This window comes from Arachis hypogaea, chromosome 8 (genome assembly GCF_003086295.3).
Source record: "Arachis hypogaea cultivar Tifrunner chromosome 8, arahy.Tifrunner.gnm2.J5K5, whole genome shotgun sequence".
In the NCBI taxonomy this organism is placed as follows: Eukaryota; Viridiplantae; Streptophyta; class Magnoliopsida; order Fabales; family Fabaceae; genus Arachis; species Arachis hypogaea.
In genome coordinates this window covers 16,747,983-16,762,148 of record NC_092043.1, presented here as the reverse complement: position 1 = coordinate 16,762,148, position 14,166 = coordinate 16,747,983, and the positions used below count along the sequence as shown (strand labels likewise).

At 30.1% G+C, this 14,166-nt stretch overlaps 2 protein-coding genes across 3 annotated transcripts; one reads left to right on the top strand and one right to left on the bottom strand.

The window, feature by feature from the left end:
- The first annotated feature begins 3,955 nt into the window (after window positions 1-3,955).
- Window positions 3,956-5,658, top strand: LOC112706351 (protein ALP1-like). Its single transcript, XM_025757616.3, has one exon. It carries the CDS (start codon window positions 4,130-4,132, stop codon window positions 5,345-5,347), a length of 1,218 nt encoding a protein of 405 aa, XP_025613401.1. The 5' UTR covers window positions 3,956-4,129; the 3' UTR covers window positions 5,348-5,658.
- Window positions 5,659-9,209: 3,551 nt separating this feature from the next.
- LOC112706350 (protein WHI3) lies at window positions 9,210-11,544 on the bottom strand. Of its 2 annotated transcripts, none has more exons than XM_025757614.2 (6): window positions 11,335-11,544; window positions 11,144-11,262; window positions 10,807-11,080; window positions 10,539-10,600; window positions 10,052-10,133; window positions 9,210-9,753 (listed from the first exon to the last, which is right to left on the bottom strand). In XM_025757614.2, the coding sequence occupies exons 1-6, from the start codon at window positions 11,369-11,371 to the stop codon at window positions 9,659-9,661; spliced, it is 669 nt and encodes a 222-aa protein (XP_025613399.1). In that variant the 5' UTR covers window positions 11,372-11,544; the 3' UTR covers window positions 9,210-9,658. The 2 variants fall into 2 exon arrangements, with proteins under 2 accessions (XP_025613399.1, XP_025613400.1); XM_025757615.2 differs by having other exon boundaries at window positions 9,210-9,683; window positions 11,335-11,534.
- Between the last annotated feature and the right edge of the window lie 2,622 nt (window positions 11,545-14,166).

Genomic DNA, 14,166 nt, shown 5'->3' with positions numbered 1-14,166 from the left:
TTTCACATGTATGAAAAATTGGATTTTTTGAAGGTGGGGTTATTTGGGGTGCTGTAATTGGGGGGTGGGGTTTGACTTTGACTTTTGCTTTGTTGTTGGATTGCCATAAAAAACGATTAAAATAGGGTTAATTTCATTATTATGAATGATGATAATGGTGATGCTGGATTTTCAATTTGTTTTCTGAAAATTTAGTTTTATTTTTTGAGATTATTAAATTAAGATTTAATTTTAAATTTTTTTATTACAGAAAAATATTTTAGTCATAACAATAGAAAAAAATTATTTAGTCTTTTAACAAAATAATCATAAAAATATATATTTATTTAAAATTATTTATAAAGATATTTTGGTATTTATGTTGATATAATATTTTTTTAAAAAAATAAATAATGAATGATGACTAAAAAGGTATAATTCATATAAAAAAATTATTTTTTTTTTATCATGCCCATACGTATAAATTAGTCAGCATATCAAAATAAATACATAATTAACACTTTATTAGGATCAACATTCACACAGAAATCCATAAAATTGTTGACTTAGTATCAATAATATAAGCATTAAGTATCAAGAAATTATTTGGCTTTTATTATTCCACGGGAACAAAATTATTTTATCAACTTATGTAGAGGTAGAAATTTAAGTGTAGTTAATTTTATGTGAAATTAATAATTAAAATTTATTAAATAAAAATTTAGTTAAATTATTTAAATTATATAATAATTTTCAATTATTAATTTCACGTAAAATTGACTGTAACTGAATTTTCTCTAATCGAAGAAAGCCAAATGCGTGTGAACTTGTGATGATTTGTTGTTTTGCGTGTGTGTTGATTGCTGGGTCCTTCATTTCTGTTTTCAAACCCTTGTCTTTTTCAATTAAATATGCCAAGTTCCCTACGTAATTAACAAGTAGGTAATCATATCTGGGATCTATAAAAAGAAAATTAGCTGAACTGGATGTCTAATTGAACAAACCGGTACAAGTGTGAAATTGTGAATCTAACACAAAGCTCAGGAAAATTATAACAAACCTGATATTTAATTTTATTGACTCAAGTGGTGAACAATAATACTATACAATAATAATGTTAATGTCAACGCTTGAATGTGTCAACTGTATACTCTATGATTATTATATTGTTTTTACTCCATCCCTAATTAATTGTATAAAGACCCAAGTTTGAGTGACAAGCAATTCATCAGATCCGTAAAACAGTTCAATGAATAATGTGTAGAGGAAATTAAATGCATATTGTATGTAGTTCCCTTCCTTGGTTATTCTCTTTATTTGTTTTGGTTTTTTCTTGAAGCCAATGCATGCATGGCATGGCATGGCATCATTAATCCAACCATAATTAAGTGTAGGTTATTGCTTGTTAGCCACTCTATATGTTTGGAAAGACAAATGGTCAAAAGTAGTTTATATTGTTGACTTTAGGGTATCAATAATGTAGGACCCATGAGGCCCCACCTCGTATTGTCTCCTGTGCCATTACTTAGCTAAAAAAAAGAAAAAACTCTAAATAATTTTCACAATTATTTCGAAATATATCGAAATTTTTTATAAAAAAAATATTTAATTTAGTCTATAAATTTTATTTTTATGAAATTAATTAGTCTTTGAGTATTTTTTTTGGCACAAAAGTTAATCAATAAAAAAATAAAACATTAGGTTAAATATTTTTTTTTAAATTTCGTAATTCTTTTAAAATAATTATCAATAATCGAGTGACTATTTGGTGAGTTCTACTAATATAGTTTATTCAGACATGGAGGGAATTAGAACAATTCTTTGACGGAATTAGAATCATTCTTAAGAGGGTTCATATAAAAATATAATTCTAAAAAAAAAAAATTAAAATTAAATGGAGATTAATATAAAAATTAGTAATTTTTATATATTAAAAATTTTAATTTGGAGGATTATTACCCCACTTTTCTAACACTAACCTCTGCCCCTGTTTATGGGAATTTTGAAATAAATAAATAAAAATTTTATAAAAGGTTGGAAAAAAATATCTAAATCTCCAATCATCCTGTACCTAACAGCGCCGAATCCAAATGGCAATGGCACTCCATTCTGAAGAAAATAATGCTCATCCCTAAATCCTGTTCACACTTGCTCCCTCCCCTAACCCAGCTTTGTTATCATTATCAATGCAAATTACCTACCATTTTCTTTTCTCCAAATTGGTACAGATAAGAGTTTTTTTTAATAATATTTTTAGAATGATATTATAAACCAAGCATAAAATCAATAATTAATTATATATTATTATATCATAAAATTTAACTAAATTATTTAAAATTCATACATACAAATAGGAGTGATAATAAGACGGATATGGACGAATTTATATCTTATATCTAACTTTAATTATGTCCTATCTTATAATAATTCGTATAGAATCTGTTTCGCTCTTACTCATAAATAGTAAAAGTTGAATCCTAACCACTCATTTTCGCAGGTATCCACCACGCTCTTATAATTATTAAAATTTAATAAATAAAATTAAATTTTAAAATTTATATAACCATCACACATACATAACATAAATTAAAGTAAACACTTAAAAATAATACAATATTATTAATCAATTTACTAATTATTTTATATATATATATATATACTAAGATGGGTAGAATCGGATATTACCTAAATCCGACTTCGTCCCGTCCCGCTGAAGGACCTGCTAAAAACCTATCCCGAACAGGTAGGGATGAAAGTGGATCGGGCTACTCGACGATAAACTGTGGTTCGGCTCGTTTTAAGCTCAGTTTGTCTCGTTTTATTAATTAGGTCTGACTTGGGTTTTTTTGAAAAACCTATTAGTTAAAAAGGTCAGGACATAGACTTTAAAAAGTCTTAAAAATTCGTTCGGCCGATTCATCAAAATATTTTTTTTTGTAAAAATAAATTATTTTTAGTTTAGACTTTTAACTATTCACTTATGGTAAATACAAAATAAAAAAAATCAATAATTAAGACTAGTTAAGATTGTAAATTTTTTATTTAAAAAAATGTATAAATTGTAAATATAATTTTGATATGTGACTCATGATGAATGTATAAACGAATTATGCTTTATAAATTATGAATTATAAATTGTAGAATGTATTTAATATCAATTTAAATATTTTAAATTTATTGTTTTGAGTTATAATTCAAAAAATAAGTTTTTTAAATAAGCTCCTAACTTGTCCAATTTTAAACAGATTTGACTCAAACCTGAAAAAAAAATCCTATAAAAAACAATATGGTTAAATTTAGACCATTTATTTATAATATAAAGTAAATTCGTTAAAAACAAAACCCGATTTAATTTGACATATTATTATCTTTACTCACAGATTTAAATAATAATGTCATTTCTAAACACAAATATATTTTTTTTTTTTTAAAAAAGGCTGAAAATTTTAGTTAGGAGTACCCGCTTTATTATAATCACAATGGGTATCATAAGAGAAATATTTAAGACTATTGAAATTAATTATTTTTTATTATTATTTTTAACAATAAATTTAATTTTTTTAATTTAATAATTTAATAATATATTTTTAATCCACACCTTTTAAATATCGATATAAAATTAGCGACTAAAAACTATAAATTCTACTAGGATTTCGCTAGAGAGACAATGGACTATTTATAGTACAATGGGCTATTGAATTACAAAATGAACATCTTTCATATTATCTAGAATAACCATTCAAGTACTAGGGATAATAAACATATTTCCAAAAGTTTAAATTGATTTTGAGATTCACCAAAGATCGAATTCTTGACCTTTTGGATCTAGCACTCTGATACCATGTCATAATACCACTTATTCCATAAACTTCAGCTGATAGAAAAAGATAACACTAATAATTATATCTCTAATACTCCCTAAACTTTTATTATACATATTATACAAATATTTCATTCGTCTTGTACTTTTCCATTCTATTATCCACACTTTTATGATTGTACATTCCTCTTACTGTATTAGTGATATGAATGATAGCGTTCACACAATGATACTCTTGAGTTTTGACTTTTGACACGAATAATAAGAGTCATAATCTCTAAGCTATATTTCTGTTCCATCACTTTTGACACTTGTGTTTTATTGCATTCTATGAAAATCCAAACAACCTTCCTCCATTCCACACTCCTTCAAATGAAGAACAAGAATAAGAATAAGAAGAAGACCAAGAACCGCCACAATTACTACTCCGACATCGAAGAACAATCCCACCCAACCAGGAGAAAAAAGCCACGTGCCACGCCAGGGCGGCTGTGGGTGAAGGACCGTTCCGGAGCGTGGTGGGACGAATGCAACAGCCCCGAATTCCCCGAACAAGAGTTCAGAAAAGCGTTCAGAATGGGAAGAGCAACGTTCGATTCGATCTGCGACGAGCTCAATTCGGTGATCGCCAAAGAAGACACCACCTTGAGGAACGCGATTCCGGTACGGCAGCGTGTGGCGGTTTGCCTGTGGAGGCTGGCCACCGGTGACCCTCTGAGAATCGTTTCGAAAAGGTTCGGTTTGGGAATCTCAACTTGCCATAAGCTTGTTCTTGAGGTTTGCAGCGCCATCAAAACGGTTCTTATGCCAAAGTATTTGCAGTGGCCCAATGAGGATTCTTTGAGTAAGCTGAAGAATGAGTTTGAATCTGTTTCAGGGATTCCCAATGTTGTGGGATCTATGTACACATCACATGTTCCCATTATTGCCCCAAAGATCAGTGTTGCTGCTTATTTCAACAAGAAGCACACTGAGAGGAACCAGAAGACTAGTTACTCTATCACTGTTCAGGGTGTTGTTGATCCCAAAGGGGTTTTCACTGATGTTTGCATTGGTTGGCCTGGTTCAATGAATGATGATCAGGTTTTGGAAAAGTCTGCACTTTTTCAGAGAGCTAATAATGGGGGTTTACCTAAGGGTGTTTGGATTGTTGGAGGTTCAGGGTACCCTTTGATGGATTGGGTTTTGGTGCCTTATAGTCAGCACAATTTGACTTGGACACAGCATGCTTTCAATGACAAGATTGGAGAGGTTCAGAAGATTGCTAAGGATGCTTTTGAGAGGTTGAAGAGTAGGTGGTGCTGCTTGCAGAAGAGGACTGAGGTCAAGCTTCAGGATTTGCCTGTTGTTCTTGGGGCTTCTTGTGTTTTGCATAATATTTGTGAGCTGAGGGATGAGGAGATGGATCCTGATCTCAAGTTTGATCTTGTGGATGATGAAATGGTGCCTCAGGTAGCTCTTAGATCCATGACTTCCATGAAGGCAAGGGATGCAATTGCTCATAATCTTTTGCACCATGGACTAGCAGGGACTTCTTTCTTCAATTGAACAGTGAAAAACTGAATATTTGGGAAAGTAGTATTCAACTAGTTCTTTTTCTTGTGTCTTTCTATTTATGGTGATGATGATAGAATTCTCCATCATTGTTTCATGATAAAGGCTTTGTAAAAGATATAGTTGCCCCCTCCAACAAATAGATATATTGTTGTAGTCTTCATAGGTCTAAGGCTTTTTTATTTATATACATATATATAGGTGACTATTTCAATGAATTATCATCATGTAAAGATATTTCATTTTGATTATTGGATGATAGTTTATAGGACTTAATTTTTATTTGAAGTAAAAGTGTTACCTTTATTTAAAGTGTTACTAAATAAATAAGTTATATTTTTTAAACAAAGATCATCATCAGAAGATGTTTTTGGCATCTTTATGAAAGTAGTTGTCATAATATATTCTAGACTTGCAAGTTGTAATTTAGTAGCTTATTTTAGTTGTGTAAGATAGATTACTTAATAAGATCATATCATATCATTCTTTTGTAAGTGTCAGTATCTTAATTTCATTGCCATATCGAACACTAGTTAATCAAATCAGAATCGGAATATTCTTTTGTGTATTTTTAGAATCCCTTGATTAAACTAGTATGAAATGCAATTTTTGGAAGAGCAAGATCTATTTTATTTCTCCCATAGCAAGCGATACACGTTGTTAATGCTACTAAGCCGAAACTAAAATCACTATCTAGGTGGTACCAGACAATGAGAAAAACGTGTTCATGTTATCACCACTTACCTTAAACCTTTTTAAGTTAAGAGTGAAGTTCATTAGTACAACTTGAACAAGCACATTTCACGACGGGAAGCCGTGAATGAAAAAAAAAATCAAAACAAAACAAACTTGTATGGATGAATTGGATAGGGTTGCACATGGATCGGATAATATCTGCATATTCGCAGTAATTATCCGCATCTGATCCAAATTTTGTGGATATTATTCGATCTGCAGAGCCATCGGATCGGATCCGATCCGCACTATGGTCGGATCGGATTGCGGATTCGGCAGTGATATCCGCGGATCTGATCTGCAAATCCGCATATCCGCTCATCACATATAAATAGTATAGTTTAAGACAGTAAACTCTAATGTGATATAAATTTTAGTGTGTTATTTTATGAATTTTATGATATTTTGTTTTTAATTTTTTATGTTGTACTTTAACTTAGAATAATTAAACTTAAATCTTGTGTTATTATTTTGTTTTTGTTATTCAAAAGAACTATTATTGATAATATTCTAGGAGTAAATAGACTTAAACAGATAAAAAATAAACTTTCTAAATATTTTTTTTTGTAAAAACAGCCCAACAAAATTTTAAAATAATTTTTTTAATTATACGGATATACCTGATAACCGATCCGATCCAAAAAGTGCAGATATTGTATCGATCTGATGAATGCAGTATGAATTAAATAAAATTTTAGATTATATCCAATTCAATCCAATCCGTGTGTAGCCCTAGAATTGGGGTAAAATAAGCGCATGGAATACACGTTTGGTTTCATGGTTTGTATATTTAAATGGAAAGGTGAAATGATGGGTTTTGGATCGTTGTGTACATAAACCAAAAAGTCACTTGCATTCTCACATCACATTGCTACAGGTTCTACTCAGCTACTATTTTACAAGAAAATCCATTTTGCAAAACATCCCAACTTTCAGAAAAAATGAGTGCTTCCAAAAAGCGGCGCTTTCAAAGGGAAGGATCATTTTGGCATATAATAATTATCGTAATATTGATATATAGACACTAATGTATCTCTTAATCTACCTTTTTATAAATCAAAGTTACTTTATTTTGTTTAACGTTTATAATGATATACTTATTATATTTAATCTTATTAATTAAAGAATATAAAATAAGATAAAAAATAATTAAAAAATATAAAATAAATAGTTTTAGATTAATTTTCTATTATCTACTAATATTTTTGTTATAAATTAGATATGGATAACAAAATTAGTTTTTGTGTAAATATAGCTAAAATTAAAAAAATAGAGTTTAGCACTAACAGTCTAAAATAGTTTATACAATCGTTCAATCATATCAATTTTTTTAAATAATTTTTTACGTGATCAATGAAAATAAAAATTATTTTTGATGATGTAGCATTACGTAATTGAATGCATGTGTAAAATTGTTTTATACGATAGTCATCAAAATTAAATTCAAACATATATATATATATATATATATATATATATATATATATATATATATATATATATATATATATATATATATATATTCAACTCTTGAAGTTAATAAAATATTTATTTGTAAATTATATATGATGGACAACTTAGAAAAAGAATTGTATACCAATTCCTTCTCATATTTTTATTATATATAATAGATATATATATAATAAAAAAACATTTTACGAAAAAATTTATGCGCCAACCTTTTTCTATATTTACACTATATATAGTAAATGAAGAGAGACTACAAAATCACAAAATACATTGATTTAACTAAAAATAGCACCTTTGCTTTTCTAACCATCATTGTCCCCTATTAATATCTAGATGAGACTTTTTTGCTATGACTAAACCATAGTTTTAGCTTTTGCTAATAAAATAGTAACTTGGAAAAAATGTAATAATCTTCTAATTTTCTTTTTTTTTTTGTTATTAATTATCTTATGAAGTCTAAAGGATTAATTTTTTTAATCTTTTTAACCAGTTTTGGGTTTTTTTTTTTTTGGTCTTATATTACACACACCCACCGCACATACACACACTAAAAAGAGTTTTATTTTCCACTCCTGAAATTTGAATTCTGGTACAACTTTATGAGAAGCCTGTAAATCTTTCACTCGTGCCAAACCTCAGCTGCAACACTAGTTTCGCTAGACAAATTCTTTTTTTTCACTTGGCCACCACTTTCAGATTTTTGGGACCAACTCGGACTACACTTGACAATTTCAAAAGTACACACATATCCAATTGTATAGAGACCCGGTAGGCTCAAGGATTCAGTCCAAATCAATTTAGTGGATGAAAGGGTAATTTACCCGTTACCAAAAACGGGCTCATGAACTTTCAATTGGTTGCAAGGAGATTTGGTAAGATAAGAATCACAATTTCAAGTCCAAAAGAAAATTTCACAATTTGACCCAAACAAACATACAAACAAATATAGTAGTCCCCGTAGATAATTACGGATCGAGAATGAATCCTCTCACACTTGATAAAACATTTGAAAGAAAAAAAATTGAGAAAATTCAGTCTCATTCTCATTGGCCGAGGATAAATCTAACTATAACCATCCATTAGGCCTGTCTCCACAGTTATATGGGCCACCAGAAGAGTGCAAAGGTACAAGCATCTAGTACAAAAAAAGAAAAAAGGTACAAGCACGTGGCAGAGGCATTGTACCAGCCAACATGTTTGCCTGATCCAGACCAAAAGAAAAAAAAAACATGTTTGCCTCATAAATCATAATAGCCACATTCAAAGTGTGTGAGCGAATGCAGCGGAGGCCTAGACCAAGTGTCAATCACATTGTCTCTTAATCAAGCTGCCAGCTGAGACTGGGATAAGGTTTAAGAAAACCTCAAAGTGTGGGTGTGTGAGTAGTATAATGACTAAAAAAAAAAAAGTGTGAGCGAATGAGTGTGTGAATGTTAATGCCCAAATAAAAAAAGGTACAAGCACGTATGTCGGTATCTCACCATGAATCAAGTAAAAATCTTGCTCTATGCATTTAAGTGATTTAACATGGGCATAAGAAGGCACATTTGATTAAATTGGTGGAAAACCCTTTCAATCTCATTCAGAAAATTAATCGGAAGTTCAGAACAACACCACAAGAATCCCTCGGTTCCCCTTGGATCGAAGGAGATAGTAAACCAAAGTGATATATATGGAATATCATGGTTTATACATTACGATGATATCATGCACAAAGTGATGCCAGAGTACAAGTTGAAAGGCTCCAGGTTCTTACTACTACAACTCCCTGCTTGACCAAACTAAAATAAAAGCCGAGGTGCAAATAATACATCTAATGTACACAGCCTTATCCCCTTTGAGTAGAAAGGTTTTGATCTTTTGATAGAGGCCAAAAAATAATAATGAAAATCCTAAACAAAATCCAAGATGAAAAATGGGCTTGCTGACGGGAATTGATTCTTTATTCCCATATTCACAACAGGTAAGTGATCTCAACTATGGAACCTAATATCAAATTTATCCACCACATATAGTTCATCTTAACTGGCATCAAGCAGATTCTCATGGTCAAAGAAGCAGTTCCAGTGAATGTTAGACTAATATGCTGCTGAGTGCTGCCTACTCACCATGATCATGTGGCAGACTGAAAGGAAAATGTGCAAATTGAATTTTTAAGGTTGGTGACTCGGGTTTTTTATCATCAAACTTGTAGCCTGCATAAAATACTAGACTTAGAGTGTATGATATATTACCAACACATTTATGATACGATGATAAAGCATCTATGAAAGTGAATTCCAAATTGATAAGATTACAGAGAGTTTAGGGTTGTGTTTGTTTCCTGTATCTTGACACACGTATATCATACATATTCAGATTCATTATTCCAAGGTCTTTATTTTCCCTTCTTCCTAATCACTATAATGTCAACACCAATCATACATATTATTTTTCTCTGCACTATGAATAGACATTAGACTCAAATTTATGCAGCCAAAACAAAATGAATACCTTGCAGAGCTTCCATTGCAGTGAGAGCACATTTGGAATCAACAAATTCCACAAAACACAATGTCAAAGCCTTGTCTCCACTCTGCAGCATACTCAATCATTTAAAAACTACTAAATATAAAAAAAAAAAACAGACAAAAATAAATACATTAGAACATTATCTATTGTTTAATGGATTTAAACTTTTCTTTTCCTCATTTTTAAAATAAATAGATGTCAAAATGTAACATTTTGCCTTAGTCCTTACTGCAAATCAGAAAGAAAAATGTTAGAGGGCCATCAGAATGTTTTTGGCCATCATTTAGTCATCAACTCAATTTCTTTAGTCTAATAATCCAACAACATACTTTATTCCACTTTTAAACATTGATGTCTAACTGATGGACAAAAACAATAAATTCTAATGGCCCTCTAGCATTCCTCCTTCCGAAATTAAAGCAATGCACACCTAAACTATCAACATATCACTCTAAATTAAGAAACTTACCCGTCTAGGCTCCTTGTGAACAACTCTAATATCCTTGTAGCCAATAAAGGGACGGAAAAGATCTTAAGATATATGTCAAGGCATTTACATCAATGGAGCATTGTTCTTAACATAGTGAATGCGATTTCATGCACTTCAATTAGATTTCCAATTCCATAAACTCTAAAAACGATGTTACATTGAATAATAATAATATAATTTCACACACTCTTCCTACAGATTAACATTGATTAATCACATGAATTGATGCAAGCAACGAAAAGGATACGACCAACTTCCCTTCTGGTGCAGTCTTTTGGGAGTCCACCAACAAACAGAACATTAGATTCAGGCAGCGAATTCGAGAGAGCGTCGTTACTTACAACCGGATTAACAGGTAACGAAGCATCACGAGTTTTGCCAAGATCAGTAGGGTCTTCAAGAGCTGAATAAGCTGCCTTCATGTCAAGCCCTGTTGGAGCCATTGAAACAGATTCGGAACGAACCGCAGAAGCCAGCAGAGCATCATCAACACCGTATGCACTCATACGCAAAAAACTTACCTGAAATGGCAACAAATTAATTAACTCGATAAACGAATATTATAAATAAATTAAGATATTTACATCGCTCTGCATGTAATCAGATGCAGCAGCACGCAAGGCGGTGGAATTGGAGAGAAGAGGGGAAGCCAAAGCGGGTGGCTCGGCTGGAATGTAACCAGGAAAGGTAGTTCTTGAGATTCCTGCGGAGAGAATAAAATTAAGTAGCGGATTAGGGTTTAGAAGGTGCATAAAAGAATTGATATAATTGGTACCTCCGTCAGGAATGTAAGGGTAATAGGGATCCGCCATAGATGCACTCTGCACTCTGCACTCTGCTATGCTAAAGAATTAACAGTGAATAGAAAGAAAGTCTATATTGGTTACGGTGTTGATGATGTGGCCCAAATCGGTGCGGGTAATGCCATGTTGGTTTCAACAATGAATCGGGCCTAACCGCATAAGGGCTCGCCCCACTTTATGTTAATTAAACCCAGTTAGGTTATGTAGCAGTTGTAGCTGGAAGCTTGTACTAAGGCCACTTGTGCCTCTTAAAAGTAAGGTTAACATGGGTCGGTTTGGTTTGGATTTATGGTAAAATTAAAATCGAATCGATTAAAATATAATTAGTTGGTTTAGTTCGAATTTGTATTTTTTGTATATGTACCCGAATCAAATCAAACCGATTAAGAACGGATTAGTTCGGTCCGAATAATTAGATACCCGATGACTTTAAAATTCATAAAAAAAACCAAATTTTTATCTTCAAAATTCAACAAGTACAATAAATATGTAACATCAATAGAAATAATCCAAACATGTTAACCACCAACTACATTAAAATATAAACTCATTAAAATCCAAATATATTAATAATAATCATTGTCTAATGAAAAAACCACATATATATATATATATATATATATATATATATATATATATATATTTGATTAATATATGATCGAGTTTGCGGGTTGGTTCGAATTTCACACCAAAATTGATACTTGAACCAATCATTAACAAAAGTCATCGATTTGGTTCGGATTGAACCCGATTACTCATTAGTTTCAGAACCAATTTAATTGGTTTGGTTCGAATTTAGACGGGTATCGGGTACCCGCTACCCATACTCACCCCTACTCAAAAGACCACACTACCGGTTAAATAAATTGTGGACGTATGAAGGAAAACTAATTATTAGTTTATTAGTCTGTTTAAACAAAAATTTAAAATAAAAAAATATAAATTAGAATATTATGTGAATTAAAATCTTGAATTTAACTCAAATATTTTATTAAATCTATTTTAAAAATTTAAAATTAGTACTAAATTAATCGAATTAATTTAGAACGACTTAATATATAATTAGTATATATAATTTTATATAATATTTATATCCAAAAAAATATTTTAAAATTAAAAACAACACTATATAATATAAAAAATGTTAACTAAAATATAAATATATAACATTTTGTTATTAATTTTATAGTAATATATATTTTTTGTTATAAAATATGATTCTAATTAAGTTAGATCTATCCAAAATATTAACGAAACCTAATCACCAAAATTGCGTCAAGTGAAGAAGTCAACTTAACGACAATTTAAGACTATTTGACCTGACTTAATACGTCCATTTTAAATGCGATGAATTTTTCTATCGTTAACTGGTTTTAGATTAAGAATAATACCTAATAATAATTGTTTGGGTAGGAGTGGATATAGATAATAGTCACCTCGCTTATACCTGTTTTGTGCTCGTCTTTTTTTTTTATTAAGTAGATTAGACAATTTCAATTTTAGATATTACAATACATTCACATTATATACTTATTCATACAACATTTAAAAATTCATATTCAATACTTAATGCAGTTATTAAAGTTTAAACCGAATATAGCATATTAAGAGGCATATAATTTAACTTGTTTTATACCCGTCTCGACAAAAATGAATTTTAGTCTTTGAGATGATAAATAAAATACTCGCAGATAACAGGATAGGTTGGTATTAAAATACTTGCCATGTGCTAGCCCAAAGCCATCCTTAACCCAACCTGACGAAATATGTTGTGAGCTCAGGTTAAGAGGAATTTTAGGTTGAACCAAATTTTAAACATCTAATGTGAATCTTTTTCAGATTTATATGTATTAATGTGTAGTGTGAATGAATTGTTGTAATATGACTAAAAAAAATTTTAAGTTATTGATTTATTAGCACTAGAAGGAATCAAATGTGTAGGTTATTATCACATATAGAAATCGTTCGTTACTTATAAAAAAAATTATGTGTTTTATTATTTTTATTATATTTTTAAATCTTTTGATCAAAATCTCGTTTGTCTTTTACATTTCAGCCATATGAATTTTCACTTATCATTTTAGTAATCACTTTTATTTAAAAATGAAAAAATTGCACATTTAGAATAAAAAAGTAATGAATATTTTTATTTTTCTTAAAAAATATTGAGGAAGCTCATACTAATTTTGACCAAAATTTAATTAAAAGAAAGTACATACTCAAAAGTTAGTAAAATTTATTTTTTTTGACCGTATTTTTAGTTATTTATCGAATTCTTTTAGTCTTATAATCGATCAGTATACTTTTAACCTATATTTTTAAAGATTAATAATTAACTGTTGACAAAAAATAATAAATTTTATTAACTCTTTAATATTTTTCTTAAAAGAATTATTATAACTAAAAAAATGTATTAATTTTTTTTTGTCAAAAAAAATTGCATTTCTCAAAATGAATGGATTATATGAGTTCAATAAGACAAAAATAAAACAGCAGATGGGGTCTCCCAAATTACTATGAAGCGAAAAGAAAAGATAATTAAACTTGAAAGAAAGAAAATTGTCTTAGGTCATGATTTACTGTTTTTATTTTTTCTGAGTTCTCTGCAAAGCCTCACCATTGCATCAACCACCCTTGAAATTCTTGTATCCTTTTTCACAAATTTAAGTAAGTTCCAAACTTTCAATAAATTTCATAGTAAAACTACAACTATTACGAGAGTTTGACTGTTTGAGTACCACTATTTTTTATAGAAGCAGGCTCAACATTTGTAACCACCAAGAAGCAAAATCCACGATATAAAC